Raw genomic sequence first — 24,379 nt, forward strand, 5'->3', positions numbered from 1 at the left:
TAAAATGCGACCGTGGGGTCAATGATTCAGAAGCTGAAGAGATCAAAGTCAGGTCCAGAAGGGCACATAGCAGAGCAGTTGTCTAATGCCTTAAAATGCATAGAAATTAACTCTTTGAGGGCAAATAGACCTTTTATCATTTTTGTACCTGCTGAGAAAGGGATCAAAGCTTCCTGTGCGCAGAACATTCCATTCTCATCCAGGAAGTGTTCTGGATTAAAGTCGTCAGGGGTCTTCCAGTGATCAGCGTCTGATAATGCGGAGCTAATAAGGGGAATTATGGTGGTTCCCTGTTGGAGGATGAAAAGAAACATTTCAATTCAAATATCCTATGCTAATTCTTGATTCAACACTTATCAACCTAATTATTTTAAAAATCAGTGTTCATATTATATTTATAGAACTGAGACAGTGATTGAACACTGATCCTGAGCTTCAGGACCAGCCCTAGTGTGGCCAGTCTAGGTAAAGATTACTGTTTTCCGCAGTGGGATATGTGCCAACTCAGAAAGCTCTTTTATTAATTACAGTGGCAAATAGTAGTATTTTCATTGTAGTAAATAAGGCTGCTGATATTTAGTTCCCTATTACTTTTAATACCTACCGAACTGTTAATTGGCAAACAGGGGCACGTTAAATTATGCTTTTAAATTGCAGATTTGTTGTGTTCACCAACATGCAAGTAATGAGGCAGATGTTTGGGTACAAGTTATCATAACTTACATATTATTATAAATAGAATACACTGAAATATGTAAATAATTACAGGGTGGGTGCTGTTTAACATTCTGAAGTGTTTATTTCTGCAGATGCAAAAAAGAGATAATTAATAATAAAAGAGAAATATTCAGAAATAAATATGTGAATGTCAATATACTCTGACAAAACTCATTACATGTATACTTGCTATATAGCTGAATGTACAACATTACTTAGTAACTAAACGCACTCTTGCTAGATTAGTGAATTTATGCCATAACTTAGTACATGTACACTTGGGGCCTGATTCATCAAGGCCTCCAAAACAAACGTACCGTGCGTAATTTATGAAAATATATAGTGTATGCACACTTGCTATATAAAATAATGTATGCAATTACTTGTTTAAATAAATGCATGATATTATGTAGTATGTGCATATTTGCTGTATAAGTGAATGTATGACACTACTTAGTATATGCACACCTACTATATAAGTGAATGCATGACATAACATACCACACTGTATAAGTGAAAGTATATCATTACTTAGTATATGTGCATTTTCTTTATAAGTGAATGTATGACATTATTTAGCACATGCACACTTATTATATAAGTGAACGCATGCTATAACTTAGTATATGCACACTTGCTATATGACTAACTGAGGGCAGGTAATTGGCCCAAAGGCATACAAGCACCCAGGTTTTGGTAAAATAGAAAAAAAGTTAGGTGCCCTGCAAGGGTTAATAATACAAGGTTTGTTATTTTTTTTTCTTGTGCTTACTGTTCTTCCATTTTTGTTTCTGTGCTCTCCTGGTCTGCATTCTGCTCTTTCCTTCCCACTCTGCCTTTTCCTTGGTACTGTCTTCTCCTTCTTCCCCATATTTCTGCCCCTAAATCACCTCAATAAAGCTTTGTCCTAGTCGGCTCTCCCTGGTCCTTCTACTACCAAGCATGCTACAGGCGCCCTGCGTCCCTGTCACTCACCCCAGGGTCATAGCAACCCCCCATTGCCAGACACTGTTTGCTCCAACGGAGCTCTGTACAGCATTCCTCCATCCACCCTGCTGTCCCCTGCGATGTCTGCTAGGTCCAATGCAGTCTGCTGCCCTGCAGGGTGACAGCTGCATGCTTGTACATGCTGGTGCCCGGCAGTGTGGCTTCCTTTGTCTCCATGCAGCAGGCACTTTTGGCACCCATTTTTCTTGCCCCTGCACATGGTGCCTCCTCCCTTCCCTGCAAGGACCCAGCTTTGTAATCTCTCCCTCCCATGTTTTCCTCCCTGTCTCAAACTGCCCCCCTAGGCCCCATCCATCATGTCCTCCCCTACCATCCCAGTTCCCCCCTCCTGTCCCAGTTGCTTCCAAATTCTGCTCCCTTGGTCACCCCCCTTACCTGGTCACCCTTCCTCTCCTCTGCTGTCCTTCCTCCACAGCCCGCTGCCTCCAATACCCCAGGGCCTCAGATATCCCTTGGCTTCTAACACATGGCCCCTCTGCGTAGTGTGCAACATTCGGGTCAGCTCCCTCAAGCAATGGTTACCGGTGCCCCCTCCCCCCTCAGCCATGCCTCCTAACCCTGTTATTCAGCCCCGTCCTTGGTTTCACTGTCTTTACCTCCCTGTTAACAATTTTACTGTCTTTCCCTCATACCCCTCCCCCCAATGACCTGTTTCATCAGGCTGGTTCCCATATGGCCTGGGTTTTGTCATCCTTGGCTATGGTTTTTCACCCTCCAGTCTTAGTTTCTCCCAGTTTGCTCAGCCATCTCCGTTTCCTTGCTACATTTTTCTTGATTCAGGAATGGCTTCCCCTCCGATTCCCTTGCTGCCTGCCCAGCCCCAGTCATGTCCTCCACTCTTCACGTGTGTCTTCCCCCCTCACCTGTTCCCTGTTTCTGCATGTTCACCTCCCTACAGCCTGCTCAAACAGTTCTTCTCTGTCAGGATCTGCCTGCAGCCTTCTGCATTGTATGCTGCTTGCATTGGCAGCTCCTGCCTCCGGGACCTTGGACTTGTGCTTAATGTATTATCTGCAGAGCCTCTCTTCACCAGAGGTGCTGCTATTGTGCCTTTCCTTTCATCACTAGGAGTTAACATGTTGCATCTATTATCTCCTGCACCTGAGTGTTCCCTATTTATACCTGCCTCTCCCAGTTAAACTGGATGGTCACATTGTTGTTGGTTGTTGCTGTGCTTTTCCTTGTTGTGTTCCTGGTTCACCTGTTCTCTGGGATTTCTACAAACTGCCTGCTGACTTCTATTTATCTGGTTTCCTCCACTACCTGTTCAGCTGCATCAGCCGTGTTCCTGTTACTTGCTTTTTGTATCTCCCTGCAATCCTTGTTCAATATCTACACCACCCAGATAGTACTATAAATATTGTGTGTTTACACCTTATTCCGGGCTCCTTATCTGTGAGTTTCTGCATTGAAGCGTGACACTCTCCTGATGACCCCCGCAACCTCGGCCCTAGCCTTGGGTCCCAAAGTTGCTCTGCCTAGGATTGGTTTTGCGTCCACCCAGGTGGCTGCATTCCAGTTGAAATGTTTGACCTTTTTCACGGACATGGTTTACAGACTGTGGGTTCTAGAAACAACAACGAGAAGCTGATCCAGCTTCTTAGGATGAAGCTCAGTGGCCCCAATAGTGTAGTACATAATAGGAGGTTGGGCAAAGAGGTAGTAGCAGGAGAGGAGGTGGTGTGCTGTGCTAATACAGTGGACCTGCCAGGCACCGTCCCTGCATCTATTTAGATGCGCAAAGATGGATGTCTCTCTCTCTCTGACGGCTGGGCACGTCCTGTTGCCTACTAACAGTGACGCTCTTCCCCCAGCCATTTTTCTGTGCTTCTGCGCATGCGTGTCCCATTGCCGGGCAACGAGAGGCAATTCTGAGCTGCGGCAGCGGTCAGTGGTGTCACCAATTGTCGGGATATCAATTTAGCTCTCTATATAAGGGAGACACTGGCACCAATAGGTAGAGTATTAGGTCCACCTAACTCGAGCAACTTTCCTGTTCCTGTATCCAATTCCATGTTCCCAGCATCCGACTTGTTTCTTTGGCTTGTGACTTCGGTTTGGCATTGACTATTCTTCTGGATCTCTGGATCCTGATTCTGTCTGCAGCACTCGCCTGGCTTCTGACCTTTGGTGTCCCCTAACAGCTCTTTGGATCGCAATTTGGTACCTCGTTCCCGGCTGGCTTTGTCCTTGGACTTTCAAACCTCTCTATATTCACCTAACTACTTTGCCAGTAAGTGACTTTGAGAACCGCGACCTGCGTGTCCCATGCAGCGAAGCCCATACCTACTTGCGGGGGTCCCTGTTCAACACTGGGGGTGCGTTACATTCTGTGCCTCTTATCTCAGTTGTGCAAATTACTGGCAAGTAGCTACCATCTCACTCCTGGTAACGTGACAGGTTCTATGGAAAATTCAGAAGTGTGTGAGGGACAGGATTCATGTTGGGTGGTTTATTGATATGTTTAACATCACTGTGAAGGCCAAAGATACCTACCTGATATCTAAGTCAAGAGATTGCACAGGCGAGGAGGCCTATAGGTCTTACGTGAATTGGCTGTATGTTGGTCTTTGTCACCTTCTATTTGGAGACAAGGCCGGAGGAGCACATGAACATTATAAAGTACATTTATATGATCCAAGGGATGTACATAACATCCAAAAGGATTATGTGGCACAAATATAAAAAAGCATTCTGTAAGAAGTAATATGGGATGCAAGTAATGGCCTTTGGTTGCATAGAGGTCAATGTTTGGCTGGAGGTTACTCAGCCTAGAGGTGGTTTGACAGATGGAGGGGCTTCCAGGAACAGAATGGGGCACGCCTTTTACCTACAGAGGACAGTGTTATACCTTTAACAGCGGGCATTGCGACAGAGGTTTGGCCTATCGAATCAGACATTCTTGAGCTGGGTGTGGAGGTGGCCACGCAAGAAAGAATTGTACCAGATGTGCAGGGCAGGCACCTGCTGAGTGTGCAGGCTCCGATGGTCCCCCTCACTAAAGACTTTTCTCCAGTTGTGTTGGATGAGGTATCTAAGTGACTGAGCTAGTATCCCCATAGAGATGCAGCACGGTTCTTGTATGAGGGATTTTCATGTGGCTTCAACTGCCTATTCAAGGGGATATTTGGAACGGTTCTCCACGCAAACTAAAGTCATCTTGGAAGATGCCAGAGGTTGTTAAAGCCAAAATATTGTGAGAAGTTCAGTTGGGAAGAATGTATTGCCCATGTCAGTTCATCCCTGTACCTGGTTTAATTTTGTCCCTGGTGGGAGTAGTGCCCAAGAAGGAGCAGGGCAAGTTTTGACTGATCCAACACCTGTCTCAACCTTCAAGGAGGTCTGTGAATTATACAATTGATGAGATTGTCTGTATGGTTGTGTATCACTTTCTTGAGGATGCAATGGAGCTGGTTAAAGGGTATGGGAAAGAAGCGCTGATGGCAAAGCTATATGTGGAATCAGGTTTTCATCTTCTCCCTCTGCACACCAATTAATTTTAATTTATGAGTTTTAAGCTTAATGATGGGATTTATGTTGATAAATGCTTGCCCATGGGCTGTGCGGTGTCTGGTGCATAGTGACAAGTACAGAATACCATGGTGTGGCGCAGTCATTGAATGTTTGTTTGTTGGTAGGTCCTGGGGTTTCAGATTGCTATTTTGCTTTTGTTCTCAACTAAGGCCTTGTTCATGGTTCTGTGTTTGCCCATAGTGGTGGAAAAAACTGAGGGTCCAATTCTTAAACTGTCATATTTGGTGATTGAAATTGACATGCAGACAGGTTGTTGCAGGTTGCCAAATGAAAAGGTGTCTAAAGTGAGGAACCTATGGAGGTATTCGAGCATGCTAGCAAAAAGTTACCCTGAAACAGGTTCAGTTACTCTTAAGCCTGCTGAATTTTTCCTGTCATACCGATAGGTAGAATAATTTGTCGGAAGCTGGAGATAGCAATGGTGTTGGTCTAGGAAAATAAAGGAAGATTTAAAGATATGGTGAGTTTTCATTCAACACTTTAATGGGGTTTTTTGTGGGTTCCGCCTCCCACATCTAATGGCGACCTACAGCATTTTGCAAACACGGCTGGTTCTGAAAGCTTGGGGGTTTACCTTGATGGGGATTAGTGTGCTAAGCTTTGGCCCCTTGATTGGCATGAGGAGGGACTCACAAAGAACTTGATCCCACTGGAATTATTCCCAGTCATAGTGGCTGTCAAATTATGAGGCGGTGTGGTTGTGAGACAGGAGCTTAATGTTCTAGTGTGATAATCTAGGAGTGATTCAAGTGATTAAATAACCAGTGAGTCTTCTCCTCTCCAGCGATTAAGTTGATTAGGCACTTGGTCCTTAAATGTTTGTATGTCAATATTGATTTGAAAGTGCAACATGTTCCGGGGGTAAATAACACTATAGCTAATGCCTTATCACTCTTTGATGTGTTAGATTTAGGACAGTTGCACTAGCAGCAAATTAAGTTGGTTTGTTATGCCATGATTGTGTATGGCAGATTATCCATGGACATAGAAAATCTGGCCGAGAGAGCGTTGGCCCTCACTACCTTGAAGAGATTTATGTAGGCCTGGAAAGAGTGGGGGTTGTACAATAATTTAAATTGCCAATGATATAAGAAACTGGAACAGTTTGTTTTGGCATTTGCCAAGGACGTTTTTTTGGGTAGGTCCAGGGCCTGTATGGTTTCGAGTTTTTTCATCAACAAGGCCTTAAGAGGCTAGGAAAGACTTACACCTGTAGTGGGGGAGAGGAGGCAGCCAGTTGATGAAAATCATTTAGTGAAACTGATAGACACAGTGGCAATGGTTGCATCTGACGCCTTTGAGGTTTGCATATTTAGCTTAGCTTTTTCAATGTCCTTTTTCGGACCATTCTGAATTAACAAATAGGTGGCATCATTCAAGTTGTCACATGGTACAGGTTTGCTGACCAAGAATGTGGTTTTTAATGGGCATAGTTTGGTTTGTAAGATCCACAGATCAAAAACTGACTAGCTAATTAGAGGGAGTTGGATTATGTTGGTTAGGAGAGGTTTGCCCCTTATGCTTGGCTTGCATTTATATGGAGAAGAGACCGGAGGCAGGTGGAACTGGTTTAGGCATTTAAATGGGACTCCTCTGACTAAATACCAGTTCCAGGTGATCTTTAAAAGGTGCTTATATTGGCTTGGTCTTCGATGGGGTGGTTACGACACTCATTCTTTTAGGAGAAGAACTGCCACATTTGAGGCTATAGAGGGTTATTCCATGAAAAATATTAGGAGCTGGATAGAAGTCTAGTTGCTACGAGAAATATTTTAGGCTGCATAATGAGCGATGATGCTTGTTCCCTTTCCCTTGCTGGGGTGACCCATGACATGAGTTGCCTGCCTTGCTTAGAGTGGGCATGGAGGGATTTGCCTTATTTTTCCTCAGAAGAAAGGTCCTGGATGGCTTGTGACCCTTCAAAGTTTTTATGGTTTTACCTCCATATGGGTCACCTCGTTAGTCCTTTCCCCCTGCTAGGCCAGCTGTGTTTAACTGCTTATTTAGTGCCTTTGTGGATGGTCATGCCATTACTTTGTGTTTCAGGTTGTAGTTGGGACCTCATGATGGTGTGGATTGTAGGGCATTCCTTTCTATATTGCACCAGTAAGAGTGCTTCAGCTCATAATTTTTCCATCTTCCCTTTGGCCAGGGGCATTGGATGGTTAGGATTTAGGGGAATCAAACCTTATAAAAAGAAAAAGTGGAGATGTTGCTCATAACAACAAATCCGTTTTTTAGAATGTACTAGATAAATTATTTTTTAAACAAGTCAGTAAATATGGATATGTCAGGAGAAATAGGCTGATTGACCTACTTCTATCATCACATTAACTATGGACCCACAGAGAGCAATTTGTGGCTCGTATCCAAGCTAAACTGGGACAAGGAGTGAAGGTCTCATTTCCTCATTTTCTAAAACTTCACATTGGTGGCCACCGGACCAAGAATTAGGACTCCATTTTACAGGTGAAGCTTCAAGAGATATTGGAGGGGAGGACTGTATATCTGTCATGAGTAATTATCTTTCGTAAAACTGGTAATAGTTACTCTTCATTTCTTATTTCAATCATACTGGGTGGAGCCACCTTATAAGGATTTTCCACAAATTTTACTTGCTTACATTGAAAATAATGTTGTCTAGAACTATGAGCTGTAGACATTCAGCCTAATGACAGTATAACATTGTTATTTAATATGTTTCAAATGATTGTTAGGAACAGCCAGCAACACAAAACCCGGAGTCTGCTCAGAAGTCTGGTTTTCGCTGGAGCCCCTAGTGGTGGGGACAGACTTGGCCGCAGACAGCTGAGGGTCATGAATTCTGCGCGGACTGGGGAGAACCCAGCGATAGAAGATAGGAGCAATATCAGAGTGAGGTCCAGGCAAGGGTCGAGGCTGGCAGCAGACAGAATATCCAGTACACGAACCGGGCTCAGGGGTCACAGGCAAATCAGCAGCGTAGGAGTCCAGGCAAGAAGGTCAAAAGGGCACAGGCAATCAATCGTGGTCAGTAAACAAGGCAAAGGTCGGCAACAGTAGTCAGCATCCAAAAGTAGTCAGAGAGCAGAGGAACACAGCAGGCTAGTGTGCACAAGCGGGAACTATAACCGGCAGGGGAGGATTGCCCCTCCCTGCCTTAAATACTAGCACTGGCCAATGGGAGGAAGGCAGCCCTGGGAGGTTCATTAGCCAGCTGGCTTCTTTATTATTTGCGAATGCGCCCGGCTGTCCTGAATGCCGGAGCGCAGCGCAGCACACAGAATGCGTGGCCGGGACAACCCGGAAGTGACGTCCCGGTCATCATGACGACGGCCGGGACGTGAAGGCAGAGAGTTGCGGTGGTGCCCGGAGCCGCCGCGGCTCATGACAATGATTGTGCATAAATAAATGTTTTAACTATTTCTAAATTTGTAGCCAACCTATTATTCAGATAAACTCTGCCATTACACATACATTTATTTTATGCACTAGAATGTAATTGCTTGCTATGGGCAACACCTCCACTCTTAATTTTTAGGAGGTTTGATAAATCTACCACATAGTGTGATACATTTATTTAGTAAGGATTTACTAATCAAAAAGGGTCAACTGTACATATGCAAACATGCAAATGTGCAACCCACAGTCCAATTGCCCTTTTGTGATGACATGCAATCATTTTTACAGGGTTGAACATGGATTTGTACGCAGAGATGGCAGCATTTGCAGAGGAGTAGGCCAATGAGATGGCAGATTAAGGTATTGGTACAGGGCATGGATTAGGGCTAGATTGTTGTGATGATACCAGGATGTTAAGGTAGGGACCCAGAGGGAAGTCCTGGTATCTAGGAGTTCAGGATCACACAGACAATGAGAGAGAGGAATGATACAATAGTATCATTATTACAAATGATGAGCATCAAATGTAATCAATAGCCAATAATGAATATCACACCTTAAATCAAGCCCCAAGTGCTCCCAACACTTCAAATCACACTCAATAACCTCCCAATGTGTCTAAACCTTAACCGCTACATAAATAGGTAGTTCTTAATACATACAAACCTATGTAAATGTGGTTCCTGGAAAAGCTGCTGTATTCACAGTAGTCCTGACTGTAAGGAATGTTGTATGTTGAGAGGACCACAGCACTGGGCCGAGCTGCTAAGTCAATACTTAAGATATTGTAGAATCCACTATGCCTTGTCTGCTAAGGGAGTTTATGGCAGTTTGTGTTTGGCCAAGCTGTAGTTTGGAGAGGTGGTTTTGATGCTGTTTTCATGGGGACACAATGGTGGTAAACCAATATGGAGGGAATACTTAACTCTGGGCCAAGCTGGTAAGTCCAATACCTTAAATGTTAAAAGCAGGTCTCCAATTGCACTTGTGGTAATCAGTGGCCAAGTTGTCAGGGGTGCTGAGAATGTTGACAGAGCAATAAAACCTTTCTGTCCACCAGATCTTACCAAAGAAGATTTTGTGGTAATCAGTGGCCAAGCTGTCTCTCTCATAGCCCCAATACAAAGTCCCGGACATACTGTTAGCCCACAGATTGATATAATAAGTCACGGCCAAGCTGTTGCAGTGATTCTCTTCTTACTTGCTGATGCCAGCCGCTTGGTCAAAGCTCTCTACCAGCTTGGTAGAGAACTGAACTCCAGTCCCACACCAGGTGAAAACACCCAATAGCAACTCCGGATGGAGCATGGTGCCTCTAAGTCTGCTAGCGTTCAGGGAAGAACAATAATGGTCAAAACTGGATAATGAGATCCCTAGTCCCAGTTGATGCAACTTCTCATTTTAACCCTTTGCAAGCATTTGTGTCAATGAAGGGGCTTAAGGAGCGGCTAATTTCCTGTGTATGTGACGAGAAGGGAATGGAGTCCACGATAACTGTGAGGTAATCCACCTGGCTCTGTTTAAGAACCTAGGTGGTTCAAGATCACATAAAAAGTCCAAATGGATGAGCAGTCTTTCAGATATCTGAAGTTCAAATAAGGGTACAAGATTTCACAATCATCAAATGGAGAAGGACAGCAGGAGGGGAGGTGACAGTCTCTGTAGATTGTTCTGTCATAATTGTTTAAAAAAGATAAAGGTGCGGAGATGGTGCAACCCTACGGGCATTCCCTGCTTTGCTGGTCTTCGAAAGAATATTTAAAATGGGACGCATTTTGTTTTTTACACTTCTGTGCGAAAGCACATTACTTGCTGCATTTCAACTTGTGTAATAGAAATGTTCAAACACACAATAGTGACTTATGTGATAAAGGCCATTCTGATGTTGGCTCCCTCTCATGATTAATTTGATTCATAAATGAGACTAAGCCAAGTAGTATTTTATCGTTTCCACTATGTGCAATATCCGGAGCATCAACCCAACAATGTAGGCATAGATTGATTTTTACAGAGTTTTTCCAAAGACAAGGATCTAGGCAATGAATGTCAATACAGTTAGACCCCATGTCCTCCGGGATGCCTTTAAGGCTTTCCTCCAGGGTACCCTGGTTAATAGAGTGGAGGGACACAAAAGGTTCTCTAGGGTGCATGAGTCTAGATTGGAACAGACCTGCCGGGATCTAGAACAGATCTATGTCACAGTTGCCCAGCACAGAAGGCATGGGCTGACCATCTATAACTCTATTCGCCGGCTCCTCTTCTCCAGACATGCTGTGTATGCATGAGGGGACAAAAATAAGAGTCTTATTGCATACCTGGGCAGGACAGTATTGCAAAATGCCACTATCTCTGCCATTTTAGACTGTTCAGGCATCATGCACTTTCAAACAGATTGTTGCTGTTATCCATACTTATTATAGTGATTACTACACCTCCAGGGCAAGCTACTCAACTCCACAACTGCATGGCTATTTCTCTTGGGTGCACCTCCATAGGCTTGCGCTAGATGCTGCAGTGTGCCTCGAGGCCCCATCACGGTGGAGGAACTCGAACCGGCAATCTTTTCCCTACAATAAGATGCTGGGTGTTGATGGGTTACCCATGGAGTTGTACAAAAAAATTGGCAATTTCTTAATCCCCAAACTTCTGGACACACATAATGAATTTTTTGAGGGCGCTTCCTTTCCGACGTCCTTGTCAGAGGCATTGATAGTTATCATCCTTCATCCTGAAGCCATTTAAGGACACGCTGCTGCCTTAGTCCTATCAGCCCATCTCTCTAATGACAGCAGACATCAAAATTCTGGCCAAAGTACTGACTATGAGTTTGAACAAGGTCATCTCCCAGCTGATCCACCCAGTCCAGATCCAGATTGGCTTTATGCCAGTGAAATCCACCGCCATAAAACTTTGTTTACTAACCTACAGATGCCGGGAGGTCATGGGGACGAGGCTGTGGCAGTATCCTTGGTTGCAGCCAAGGCTTTTGACTCCGTGGAGTGGAAATTTCACTGGGAAGTCATGAAGAACTTTGGAATTAGTCCCAGGTTTCTAACCAGGGTTTGGCTACTGTACTCTGCACCGATTGCCAGAATTTGTGTTAATGGCCACACTAACTCACCTTTCGACCTGGGCAGGGGTAAGACAGCAATGTCCCCTCTTTCCGTCCCTGTTTGCCATTGCTATTGAACTCTTGGCGTGTGTGATTCGGGAGTATCCTGGGATATGTGGCCTGAGGGCGGGGGACAAGATTGCGCAACAACATGCTCCTATTTCTGTGATTCTCAGACACATCCCTCAACAGGTTGCTGCAGCTTATGAATGAGTTTGGCGGATTCTTTGGCCTGAGGATTAACTGGTCTAAACACAGTATATTTCCTATTGGCAGGGGACTCTCCTTGGCTCCTGCCACCTCTCAACCACTGCAGTGGGCACTCAAATTCAAATATCTTGGGATATGGGTCACAAATTTAGTTGTTGATTATATACCGCATAACGTTCACCCGTTAATCAGTTATCAGTAACTCGGTGATCAGTTATCTTGGGGCCAAGATTTCAACGTGGATGAAACAGCCCCTGTCCATGTCGGGTAGAGTTAATCTAATTAAATGGTCCTTTAACCCAAATTTTTATATCTTCTACATCATGCCGCTGTGTATCTCCCTGGGTGCCTCTTTACAAAAATGAACAAACATAAAGTATGTCCTCTATGATCATTGGGGAGAAGTGGATGAGAATCAAGATGACCAATTTATATCAGTCCCGTGCCTTCCAAGGTCTAGCCCTCCAAACTTAAGATGTTACTATGTTGCCGCACAGCTGGCACACCTGTAGCGGTGACTCTATGACAGATGACTTGGTGGGCTTCCTTGGAAGGTGAACGGGGTTCTTTAGGCCCCCCATACAGGTCCTGATAGACACCAGGGTTCAAGCGTCATCCTGCCGCTGCTTTGGCAGGCCTCGTTTATAGTGAATATGATGTGAGAGGCACTGGACGGCACGGATTTGGATTCTGACACCCCAACCTGCATCAATTCTTCCTTCCCTGAGCTATTTAAATTGTTTCAGTTTCCACACTGGCGTGCCATGGGTGTCAATTCCTTGTGACGAAACAAGTGTGATAACACTAACCATTGTGTTTCTCGTTTCTCACATAATGTGGATTATAGCAAGTACTTTTTATAGCCCTTGCGTTTGTTCCAGAGGTCACCGGACTACAACTGCATTGTCTAATTACATGTGGCTAAGGGGACATTGTAGCTCAATGTAAATATGTATATTGTGTATTGTATATTCATGTGGTGGCAATGAGGTTGTTAGGCATTGTCTTTAATGTGAAGCCAGGAGGTTATGGGTAGGGACCATGTTGAACGATACTGGCGGGGCTAAACTATTTAGTGTCCATTGTTCTCAGAAGACTATTCCAGACAGGCCATCCAGCAGTTGAGGTTCTGTGGAAGGGCAGCTCATCTTCACTGCCCTCTCCAACCCCCCCTAGTCCAGCACTGACCAATGGTTAAGAAGAATAGATCCATGGGTTTGCCTAGGGAGGGGAAAACACTGTAGGAATTTGACCCTAGATATAAAGAGCCACTCCAGGGGGACAGGTGGTGTTCATTCTCGATTTCATTCATGGAAGGTGCAAGATCTGGTTTTGAGTTGTCGTTCTCTAGTAGAGTCTACATATGCAGCTGAGAGAAATCCATGGGTCGTCAAGCCAGGACATCCAGGTGACTGTAGCTCCTTAAGCTAGTGGGGTAAGGGACAGATTATGTGGTAAACCTGCCTGGCATTTAATAATCTAGTGATTGGTTTTGATACAATAAATGTATTGTTGTACTTTCTAACTGCAATTGCCTGAGTGACTATACGATTCCTAGAAGGTACTGGGTAGACTTCCCTGGCATAGTGAGGCACCCGTGGGTGGCCAGCCAGCGTGAAGTGGGTAGCATTGGGCCAGAAAACCCGATAGCTGCACACTTCCCTTGGCCAAATGTACACAAATGGCACCCTTAAATCATTTACGCAACTGCAGCTGGACTTTCCCCTTCCGAACTGTTTATTTTACAACTACTTGCAATTACGCCACAATTTAGTCGCTCCGTTTATTGCACCATGATGAAGATATCACAATATACAATGTTTTTGCTTTTAGACTAAGTAGTATTGTTAGTGCTTAGAGTTAGCCACTAGAGTGGGTAACATGTTTATCTTTTTTCCTGTACAAAAATGTATTAATAAAAATATTTGATTTTTAAAAAAGAAAAGAAAAAAAGCACACAGAGAGAAGCAGTACTGGTCCACACTTTTTGCTGTTCATATATGATCATTAAATCATTTTATACATATCCATTAAGGTAAAGCAAAAAATTGAGTATGTTTTCTCCTGGACAAACCATGTTACAATGCAAGGAATGCAATTTAATTTATTGTTTTGCACATAAGTACTGGCTGCTTTTTCATGTAGCACACAAATACTCGATAGCTTTATTTGCACTCTGAAATTTAAAGTTAATCTAGGACATGCTCTACCCCAACTATAAATCTGTCTCCACATTTTAAATTTACCTACCTTTTTTTTAATAAGACCGTAAGAATAAAGTCAACAGAGATAAACTCACATCTTGTTGGAAGTGTGCATGAAAAAAAGAGAGAAGCCTGGTACACACTACAGTAATTTCTCCCAATGCGATAGATATAGCGATTTTATCAACGACTGAAGAAAAAAAGTCCCGATCAGCATGCCGATTCCTGTGTACACACTATACAGGTTTTACATGAGTTACCTTCATATCTGGGCTCTTCATTGGTCATAACCATTGACTGAAAAGATCGTACACTCTATAGAGATCTATGGACACTATCCGTCATGAGTGCATACACACTGCAGAATTGGAACAACATTGAGCCATCATTGAACGAGATTTTTAGTCCTGTTTAAAAATCAAATCAAATGATACAATGTGCTCTGGAATGTTAATTGTTTATCGTTGCAGTGTACACACTAATGCAATATCGGGCTGTACGGCCGTTTATCATGTGATTGGCACAATAATCAGCTGAAAAGCCTGTAGAGTGTACCCAGCTTTACTGTGGCCATTTTGAAACATATTAGAAATATGTTTAAATTACAATAAACTGTAGTCCTTGAGTAGAACATGAAATGTCTTAATGATCAAGGCCAGTCTAACATAGTTATATAAAATGTCTTAGGATTTTGAATTGCTCAAAAAACAAGATTGGCAGTTAAAATATCTCACCTTGGGGATTGTGTGCCCTCTGAAGTATATGTCTTCAGTCGCCATGTGAGGAAGAGCCATTGGAACAATGTCTGCATACCTCAAGAGCTCATGCACCACAGCATTTGTGTAAGGCATCTTGATCCGGTCAGAAATTCCAGGTAATCTGTGTGGTCCAATGACTGTATCTATCTCCTTTTGTATTTTGTCTGTAAATGGAATAAGATTAAAATTATATAAACCAAAGAGTAAACTATTCCTCATTCTAAGTCTACCTCACACTGTCAATCTTTAAAAATCTTCACTTTACAGTTTATTTAAGATGCAGTTTTATGACTTTACGTGATTATTCAACACAAATGTCCGTTTTTTACAATGACGTACATGGATTATCTAATATCTGTGGTGGTTAAAAATGTTACATCTACTGAGGGAAGGTGCTGGAGAGATCTTGTTAGTTTTTGCAGAGCAATGTCTACATTTCTCTTACTTATATACCCATATACAAATACACATTTTTGTTTGTGGGACTTAATCATTTAAATTAGATCCCAAGTGTGGAGAAGGCACATTTAACGAGAGGAGTTCCCATATTAGTGCAGGACCACAGAGTATTTTCGTCCAAAAAAAGTCTGTCACGGGCACTAGGAGTCTTTATCCAGGGATCACCAGGTGATGGACTTACCAGAGTAGTATAGATGGTAATATGGTACTCTGGTAGCGGGGTGATCACGGAACAGGAGACAGCAGATGGTAGAGAATGCTCGTGGAAAGTCTATGACTAGCAGCACTGGTAATATACAGGTAGTAATACACGAGGAACTGAATGGACAAAGGAAACGTGAGGGCAGTCAGTGGTCTGCGGTAGCAAGTTGTACCACTGCTATAGTGAGGAGGAATGTCCAGCAGCAACGAGGAGGTGATGAGAGTCAGCGGCCTGTGTTTAGCAAGTTGTACCGCTGTCTATGTGAAGGAATGGAATCCAGGTGGAGGTATCCGGGAAGTCAGTGGTCTGCGTTAGCAAGTTGTACCACTGCTATGTGAAAGGATACTAGAAACAGGTGACTCGGGAAACAGGGATCAGTGGTCTGCCTCTAGCAAGTTGTACCACTGAATAAGTGAGGAGGAGCACGGGGAGAGAAATGCAATACAGAGTATACATGGGCACACTGAACTTGATCCCACGATGATATGCACAATATAGTAATGACTGAACAGCACTGCACAATAATACAAAGTCACAGGAACTATCCGGGCAAAAGGTAACACAGTCAAATGATGGCAATAGTCTCAGCGGATAGTAAACTCCAGGGGAGAACAACTCAGTCCAGCAAGATATGCAATACACCAGCACAGTCAATGAGAAGTATGCATACCGTGGTTCAGGAGCAGGCTGTCAGACAGGAGTGCAGAGGTACCTGAACGGCTGGAGGCCGGCAGGATCCGAAGTCCCAGGAGGGCAGAAGCGGTAATCAAGTAGGTGCAGCGCACAGGTAGGTAGACCAGCGGAGATGGGAACAAATACTCAGGAAGCAGTAGTATATAGGACTGGACACCTGGAGAACACTGAAGTGTAGAGATGGTCTAGACGAGATGAAAGCAGCGAGGCGTTGATCCGATGCAGACAGGCGAGTTGACACAGGCAGGAACACTGTAGAAGCACGGAGAGCGGATCAGCTGGCTGCAGACAGGAATAGAACTGAAGGGTAGCAGCAAGCAGGACACTGCAGGTACACGGAGACAGCGGATAGGAATCAGCTGGTGCAGTCTCGATAAAACACAGGAGAGTTGAAGTGAGCTGATAGCTGTAGTGCACGGAGGCAGCGGATAGGAATCAGCTAATACAGTCACGATGAAACACAGGAGAGTTGAAGTGGTCTGGAAACCACAGGAATCAGCAGAGCTGAATACACGAGGAAACACAGGAACACCTTCAGAGGCTCATGGGAATGAGACTCCAAGATCAGGCAACGTGGTATTGACCACAGGTGCTTAATATAGGGAGTGTTGCCTGATCAGCCAATTAACTAAAAGGAACATGAACTGAAGGTTTGAAAGGGCTGCACATGCGCAGACCCTCAGGATGGTGGACGGCCACGGTTCCTAAATACACGGGAAGAAGCACTCACAGTCTGGTGAGTGACAAAGTCTATGGCTACTCAGGAAATTCCAGTACTTAAGGTTAATTGTTGGCTAACCTGTGACACTCCAGGTGTTGTGAAACTACAAGTCCCACAACAACTGGAGTGTCACAGGTTAGGCAACACTGCTCTAGAGACTATTGTGCATCAAAATCCCAGGAGATCAGCAAACCACCTCATGTGGCACCAGCAGTCATTCCACAGTCAAAGTCACTTATATCACATTTCTTCCTCTTGCTGGTGAAATACAATGGAATTTGGATAAATTCAAGTAATCAATGCATATGTATGTGCATATACTTTAAATAGTCAATACAAGTTAATATTCGGCAGGGGAGAATAGATTGAGGCCTAACAAAGAGGGAGATAACACACATTCTTCGTGCTTGTCTGTACCAAGGTACCAGAAGACCAGATTAAAGTAGATGTGTAGTGGGCCCCCCTCCAAAAACAAATTCTGTATAGGGAACTAGTTCTAAAACACACTCTGCCCAGCAACAGTACAGGTATATAAGACTGTTCAAATGCATTGTTTCTGGTTCACACTCTTGTTAGAGTGCTACAACCATGCTTGCATGAAATTAAGAAATGAACAATTGGATCTTGTGGCATATGTCTTTGACTTCACAATATTTTGTAAAAACTAAGCTATAACACTGGTATTTAGTCTGAACAACAACTAAACTTCTTGACCATGTAAATATATTTTAAAATATCCTGCCACATGATTGACTAATTAGATATTTGCATTTACAAACTGGAGTACTTGTAGGTGTTCATAATAAAGTAGCCACTGAGGACATGATCAATGTTTGAACGTAAGTCCCTTTGCGTTCAAATTAATACATGAAATAGCTCTGCGCATGCTCTGAAATGGATCTTTTGCCAATGAACCCAATTGCATACCAATTTATATCTAAGCGCAAATTACACTTATGACTGCCTAGAGCTTGAAGGGTGGAATAGGGGTTGACAAACTTGGGCAATGTACAGATGTGGCCGATTAAAGTCCTGGGTTTCTCTGAAGTACGTTTTCTTTATCTGAATCATTTGCACCTGCTACAGTGTAGGTGTAAGTGCAGACTGATGGTGATGACTGTCATGGCATCGACCAACTACATGTATGCGTGCCAATAGATAGCAAAGAAAATTTGTATGCAAGGAAGAGATAATATAAAAACACATTGTATATACAGTACGCATAAAGAACATACTGATTTATGCATTTAATAAAAAAAATATTTTTATATTATATTATATAAGACAACTTTTTTGCATGAGTTCTATCTGTTAACATACGGCAAGTAACGATTAGGCAGAGTGTACTTACACCCAGATTTAAAACGGAAACGTGTCTTGAGATCCGATTGGAATTTAATATGGTCGGAATTCCGCTCAAGTGTCCTGTGCATTTTTTTAAACTCAAGTTGCATGCAGGTTGCTTCCAAACATGAATCAGTCCACACGTGCATATACTACTAATTATGTTGTTAATTAATCCACAAAAATGCAATCATTCGGATAATATATATCTAAACAACCTCTTGTCAATAAAAGTGGTTATATGTCCCAAACAGCATAATCATCTGAACAGTCCAGTCCAGTTAATATTCTCCAGTTCCAGGCCAACATCCCTAATTACAAATCATGGACAAACTAGACAACACATCCAAGCCATACCTCAATTTACCCAAATCATGCAGATTTTTAGGCGATACCACACCCTCTTTCCAGGACTTTCCTGGAAATACTGGCACTGTCAGCGTTTATGGCTCAATTACATCCTGTCACTTTTTAATACAGTAATCATCTGTTAATGATGGCAAGGGTTCTTTCTATGAAGTAAAAGTGATGCCAAGAAATGGATTCCAATACAAAATAAATTATTTACGTTTATTTAAAATATTATTTATTAGCTGAAATTATGTGTATTTCATTACATAACTTTGACTCACCTTGGATATGTGGATATGTAATCATTACCAGGAGACCGAACTGCATCGTGTTTGTTGTAGTCTCAGTTCCAGCTACATATAATTCAAAGGCTGAAGCAATCAGATTCTCTTGACAGAATTCATCACTGGCTAGCTCTTTCACCTGCAATTCAAAGCCAGAATAATGAGGTACTTTCAATCTGAACTACATTCAATTAAGGTCAGTAAAGCTGGGTACACACTACAGAAATTTCGACCAACTTTTTATGCCGAGCGATTTTACATGCGATCGATGGTCCGATCGCTCGGTCCATGGACTGCATACACACTAGCCTTGTTTAGAACGATAAAGGGAAGAGCAGACATCCCTTTAGCGACTTTTACAGCCATGTTGTCGTGAGCAATGATTTTAATTTCGTACACACTGCAGCGACATTCGCGGGGAAATGTACGAGATACCGGAGACATTAGCATAAAGGGGCGGACTCTGCACTATAGTTAACTCCCAAAACAGCTTAAAAACAGAAGGCTACACTGTCCCTTCATTCATTCCCATTTGTAAACGTACAATGGCTACAAAACAAGAACAAGCAGCTGCACTTCTCATGCTTACTGTGGCAAGAAGACTGCTGGTACAGAACCAAAGAGAAAGAAGGAGAAAGAATAGATCTTGTTGGAGCAAAGAGTGGTTCAAGAGGAGAGACACGTTCTGCTATATGCAGGGCCATCTTAACAACATTATGGGCCCCCGGGCAAAGCAGTGCACAGGGGCTCCTAGATATAGATAGATATATATATATATATATATATATATATATATATATATATATATATATCTATATATATATAGATATATAGATGTATAGAGATACAGATATAGATATAGATATATAGAGATAGAGATAGATAGATGTACTTGCTCAGTGACCCTTAAAGGTTTTTTTTGCAGGTTTTTTTCTTTTGCAGGATTATTTATTCTCATTAAGAGCCCTGCCTATGGGGCCCCCTTGTCCGTGGGGCCCCCGGGCAGCTGCCCAACGTGCCCAATGGAAAAGATGGCCCTGACTATATGCCCCTGCTACAGGAGATACGAGACAACAACCCTGTTGATTTCAAGAATTTTCTTCGTATGAATGATTCAACTTTTCAGGAACTGCTCCAACTTGTAACCCCTCTCATCCAGAGGGAGAACACCGATTTAAGGAGACCCATACCGCCAGAGCAAAGACTGGTGGCAACCCTACGTTTTTTGGCAACAGGGAGAACACTGGCAGGTCTGAAATACAGCATGGCTATTTCACCTCAAACTCTTGGCATGATAATACCTGACACCTGTGATGCTATAATTGAAGTACTCAGTGTGAAGGTTTGTGAAAAGCAACAGTATTTATTGTAAAAATATCGTTTTACATATTAACATATTTAACGTTGTAAAAATACATTTAACTTGGAATGTGCAAATCATAAATTGTTAGGACCAGCGCAACAGTTTATAAATGTTGGTAGTGCAAAATTTCGCTTGTGTCCATACCAGGTGTGTCCCCAACGTAATGTGGCATCCTTACTGATGGTAATGGCGTGGATGTCATACAAGGTTGAGACATGCCGCTTTGTCCACCCATGGTCTGAAATGTGTATGCTTGTTGGTGTCTATGGTTAGTTGAGGAAAGACATGTGTCCGGCCACAAATCTTCGGTGGAAGACCTACACATGACGTCGCACAGCAGCCACTCCATTTCAGTTTGTATGCGCTTGCTACTACTTCTCATTTTGCTAGCTAATATTGATGCGAGTAACTCAAATGTGTCCTGTTCCTTTCTTGGTGTTAGCAGACTGTTAGCGCAATCAAGCATCCTTTCTGCCAGTGCATCACTTTCTGCTATTTCATGTATCTGCGTCTCTTTCACTTCTGATTTATTTTTGCTGGTGTACCACCTTGGGTCGCATCTTGCCTGTCTGCAGTTAGCTGGCTTTCACGTGGAGTGGGATAAATTGTTGTAGCATCCGAGTCTTCAACTTCCAGCAGGAGCCCATCAGACAGTAGTGCAGGCTGCAAAAGAGCAAACGAATGAGGGGATGTAATTGCATGCATGTTTAAATGTAAACTATGTACACATCTTTATGTTTCAGTTCCCATTGAGCGAAGCAGACTGGAAAGTGATAGCGGAAGACTTTGAGAGACTATGGAATTGCGGTGGTGCTATTGATGGCAAACATGACCGAATCATGCCACCATCAAACAGTGGATCTTTCTACTACAACTACAAAGGGTTTTTCAGCATTATTTTAATGGCCATCGTGGATGCGAACTATGTAATCCTATTTGTGGACATTGGGAAAAATGGAAGAGTCTCAGATGGTGGTGCATTGGAGCATACTGCCTTCCATAACAAATTAAAAAACAATGCCCTAAACCTTCCATTGCGGAGCAGCACTAAATATGGATTAAACTTTGTGTTTGTGGCAGATGACGCCTTTGCATTGCATGGGAATGTATTAAAACCGTATCCGCAAAGAAATATGACCCATGAAAGGCGTATATTCAATTACAGACTGTCACGTGTTCGGCGTGTCGTTGAAAATGCCTTTGGGATTCTAAGCAACAGGTTCAGAGTTTTTCAGTCAACAATCAACCTACGTTTGGACAAAATCGACAAAGTTGTGATGGCCTGTTGTGTTCTGCATAACTTTCTGCGGCGTAAAAGCAATAGTGGCCGTACCACTCAGGTCAATGTGGAAAGTAATGGTGAGGACATGGAGGTAGTGGGCTTAACACCATTAGAGTGTGGCCACTCTAAAAACAGTTGTTCAGTGGCAAAATTAAATCGTGAGGCCTACCTTTCATATTTCAACGGTGCCATGCCATGGCAAAATGATTGTATATGAATATTTATAAACATGTTATGCATTGTTATTGTGTTGTTGATTGTTTGAACATTAATAAATCTGTTACATTACAACATCATAATGTACTGTACTTACTGTGCCGCTTGCAGGTATATCATATGCTTGCTCTACCTCGGGATGAACTGCTGTCTGTGGGCATGCTGCTAATGGACGTACGTGGTGTCTCTTGGTCCTTCACAAAGTGTAACATATCAAAGTACCATAGCTTTGGCACATACACGTCTTCAGCTGCAGCTCCTGATTTTTTGGCTGCTTCAACTTCATTTAATTCTTTTTTTATACACAGTCCTAAGGTTCTGGATCTTGCTTTTTGCCCATTCAACAGTTGCTCCAGGTTGATATGGCAGACATGCTTTTACAAGCTCTTGCATTGCAATGTTTTGCATCATTCTGTTAGAATACTCCTTGGATTTGGCTTTCCACAAACATGGGTGAGCCTTCATTAGGTCAGCATTTCTTTCATATGTCATTATGATTATCTGTTTGGGTATAATAAAAAGAAACATAAGTCCCATCCGTGCTGTAAATTTCAACAATGCAAGTACACATGTATGTATCAATCAGAAATAACTTACCGTATATGTAAACGAATGTACAGCTCCGAAGAATCGTAAAATCCCTTCGTATGTAATGGTCATGAACGGGTTACAGTTATAGAAAAAAAACACTGATACACAAGGTTATTATATACGAATAGGCTTCACCCACAATGCTCCATTCTCTAAACAAACGCCCATGTCAGAGTGTATAAAATTATAGAGGAGCCTGTCTGGCGCCGAGGAATGTGAGAAGATGGAGAATAAAGAGAAGGTGTTAGTGGGGGTGGAAGCAATGGAGACGGAGACGCAGTCACAAATTGTGCCGAAAGGGCCAACAAATGTAGGAAAAGTTACAGAGGGGGATGGAGATGCTCAAGAAGAATGTACTGCAGATAAAAGAGCAAAGTCAATGAGCCCTAGAGAGATGGAGATGATGGTAAAAGTACTGGACCAGTACGACTACGACTGTCAAAAGCGAAAGTACAGAAAAGTGAATAATAGAAAGGAATTGATAATGCAAAAACTACTGCGATTACTGAAGGAAAAACTTGGAAAAAAAAGAAATAAATTCCAAGTCCAGAAGAGGTGGTCGGACCTTAAAAATAAAGAAGCTAGGAGACTGGAGCGAATCCGTAAAAACATAAAAAAAAGTGAGTAGCACGTGTAGTCGTGTAATGTACCTGTATGAAGGACTTTATGTATTTTATTCTACTGTCACATGAACCAATGCAAACGTATGATTATTGTTTTGTCAGAAGCAAGAATAAACGGTGACAAGGCCTCTGAGATACCACTGATGTAATTACACCTGTGATAAAACGCAAAAAAATAAATGTGCCCGAGGGACCATAACACAAAGTGATCTCGAGCAGTGTGCAAGGTGAGCACATGTCAGGTGTTGGAATAAAACTTGTATTAACTTTAGTACAGAGATAGAAGCGAAATGGTAAAACCTTTGTATTTTCTTGCTTTATAGATACCATCAGACGAAAGTTCGTAAGAGGGAAAAAATGTTGCCGAGCTCTACGATCATTTGAAAAAAATGAAAGCCAATATTGCGAACATTAAGAGAAAAATAAAAATCCTTGATAATACTTTCGATGATATGTATATGCTGTTTGCAACTGTTGTGCCACAAACCAGTACCACCATTTCACTATAATACTACTTTTTGTTCACTTTTCATATTGTACTAGAGAAGTTTGACATTGCTATTTTTTTTACCAGCAATAAAAGTGTTGGGTTAACACTGTGTGGTTTATTCAAAGTATTTCAGACATATTGGGGCATATTCATTATGTAATAAAGGTTAATATGGCGTTATAACATTAATAGTTTTGAAACTTTATAAAGGTTAAATGAGAAATGAATGCCAACATACATCCAAAGGGTAATAACCCACGTGCTTTATACACGTGTAACGGTCTGCAGCCAGACAGGTGCAATACACATCTATACAAAACACAAGTCTGCGATGTGCGGATTCCGCACTACGTGGTACTGGGATTGACATAAAAAATTTACATACACACACCCCCCAGGTCGAGGAAGTATCGGAGGATTGTCGTGGATCTGTCGGAGGTCTATACACACTACACAGCGGAAACGAGATTAGAATGAAAATATTAAACGATACGACCAACCAAATGAGGCGAGAATCGTACATTTGGGCCGACTTTCGACCATTGTGTAACTTTACACACTGACCAGACTTTTGAACGAGCGGTCGTATGTCGGCTGTTTCAGACGATTATTGGACGAAAACAGTGTAGTGTGTATCCAGCTTTACTCCTAAACTGGCTCTCAGTGCTGTAGCATCTTAAAGTCTAAACTGGTTCTCAAGGTCCTACTGCATATCCTGTGAGTGGGGCTCATGGTGACCTGCTCTACACATGTCTGTTCAGAACACACACATCATGCAGTGCAGTGAGCACAACTGTTACATACTTAATAAAGGGTTACACATTAATTGCATCATA

The 24,379-nt window shown here is 42.6% G+C and overlaps 1 protein-coding gene across 4 annotated transcripts in view; it reads right to left on the reverse strand.

Moving 5' to 3' along the window:
* LOC142161366 (cytochrome P450 2C20-like) overlaps positions 1-24,379 on the reverse strand; it is a 131,754-nt gene that overhangs the window by 17,281 nt on the left and 90,094 nt on the right. For all 4 annotated transcript variants that reach the window (XM_075216920.1, XM_075216922.1, XM_075216921.1 and 1 more), the window contains 3 exons: positions 18,976-19,117; positions 14,901-15,088; positions 149-290 (listed from right to left, as the gene is read on the reverse strand). In XM_075216920.1, coding sequence (XP_075073021.1) covers positions 149-290; positions 14,901-15,088; positions 18,976-19,117 — 472 coding nt within the window. The remainder of the gene's footprint in view (positions 1-148; positions 291-14,900; positions 15,089-18,975; positions 19,118-24,379) is intronic.

This window comes from Mixophyes fleayi, chromosome 6, assembly GCF_038048845.1.
Source record: "Mixophyes fleayi isolate aMixFle1 chromosome 6, aMixFle1.hap1, whole genome shotgun sequence".
Taxonomy (NCBI): domain Eukaryota; kingdom Metazoa; phylum Chordata; class Amphibia; order Anura; family Limnodynastidae; genus Mixophyes; species Mixophyes fleayi.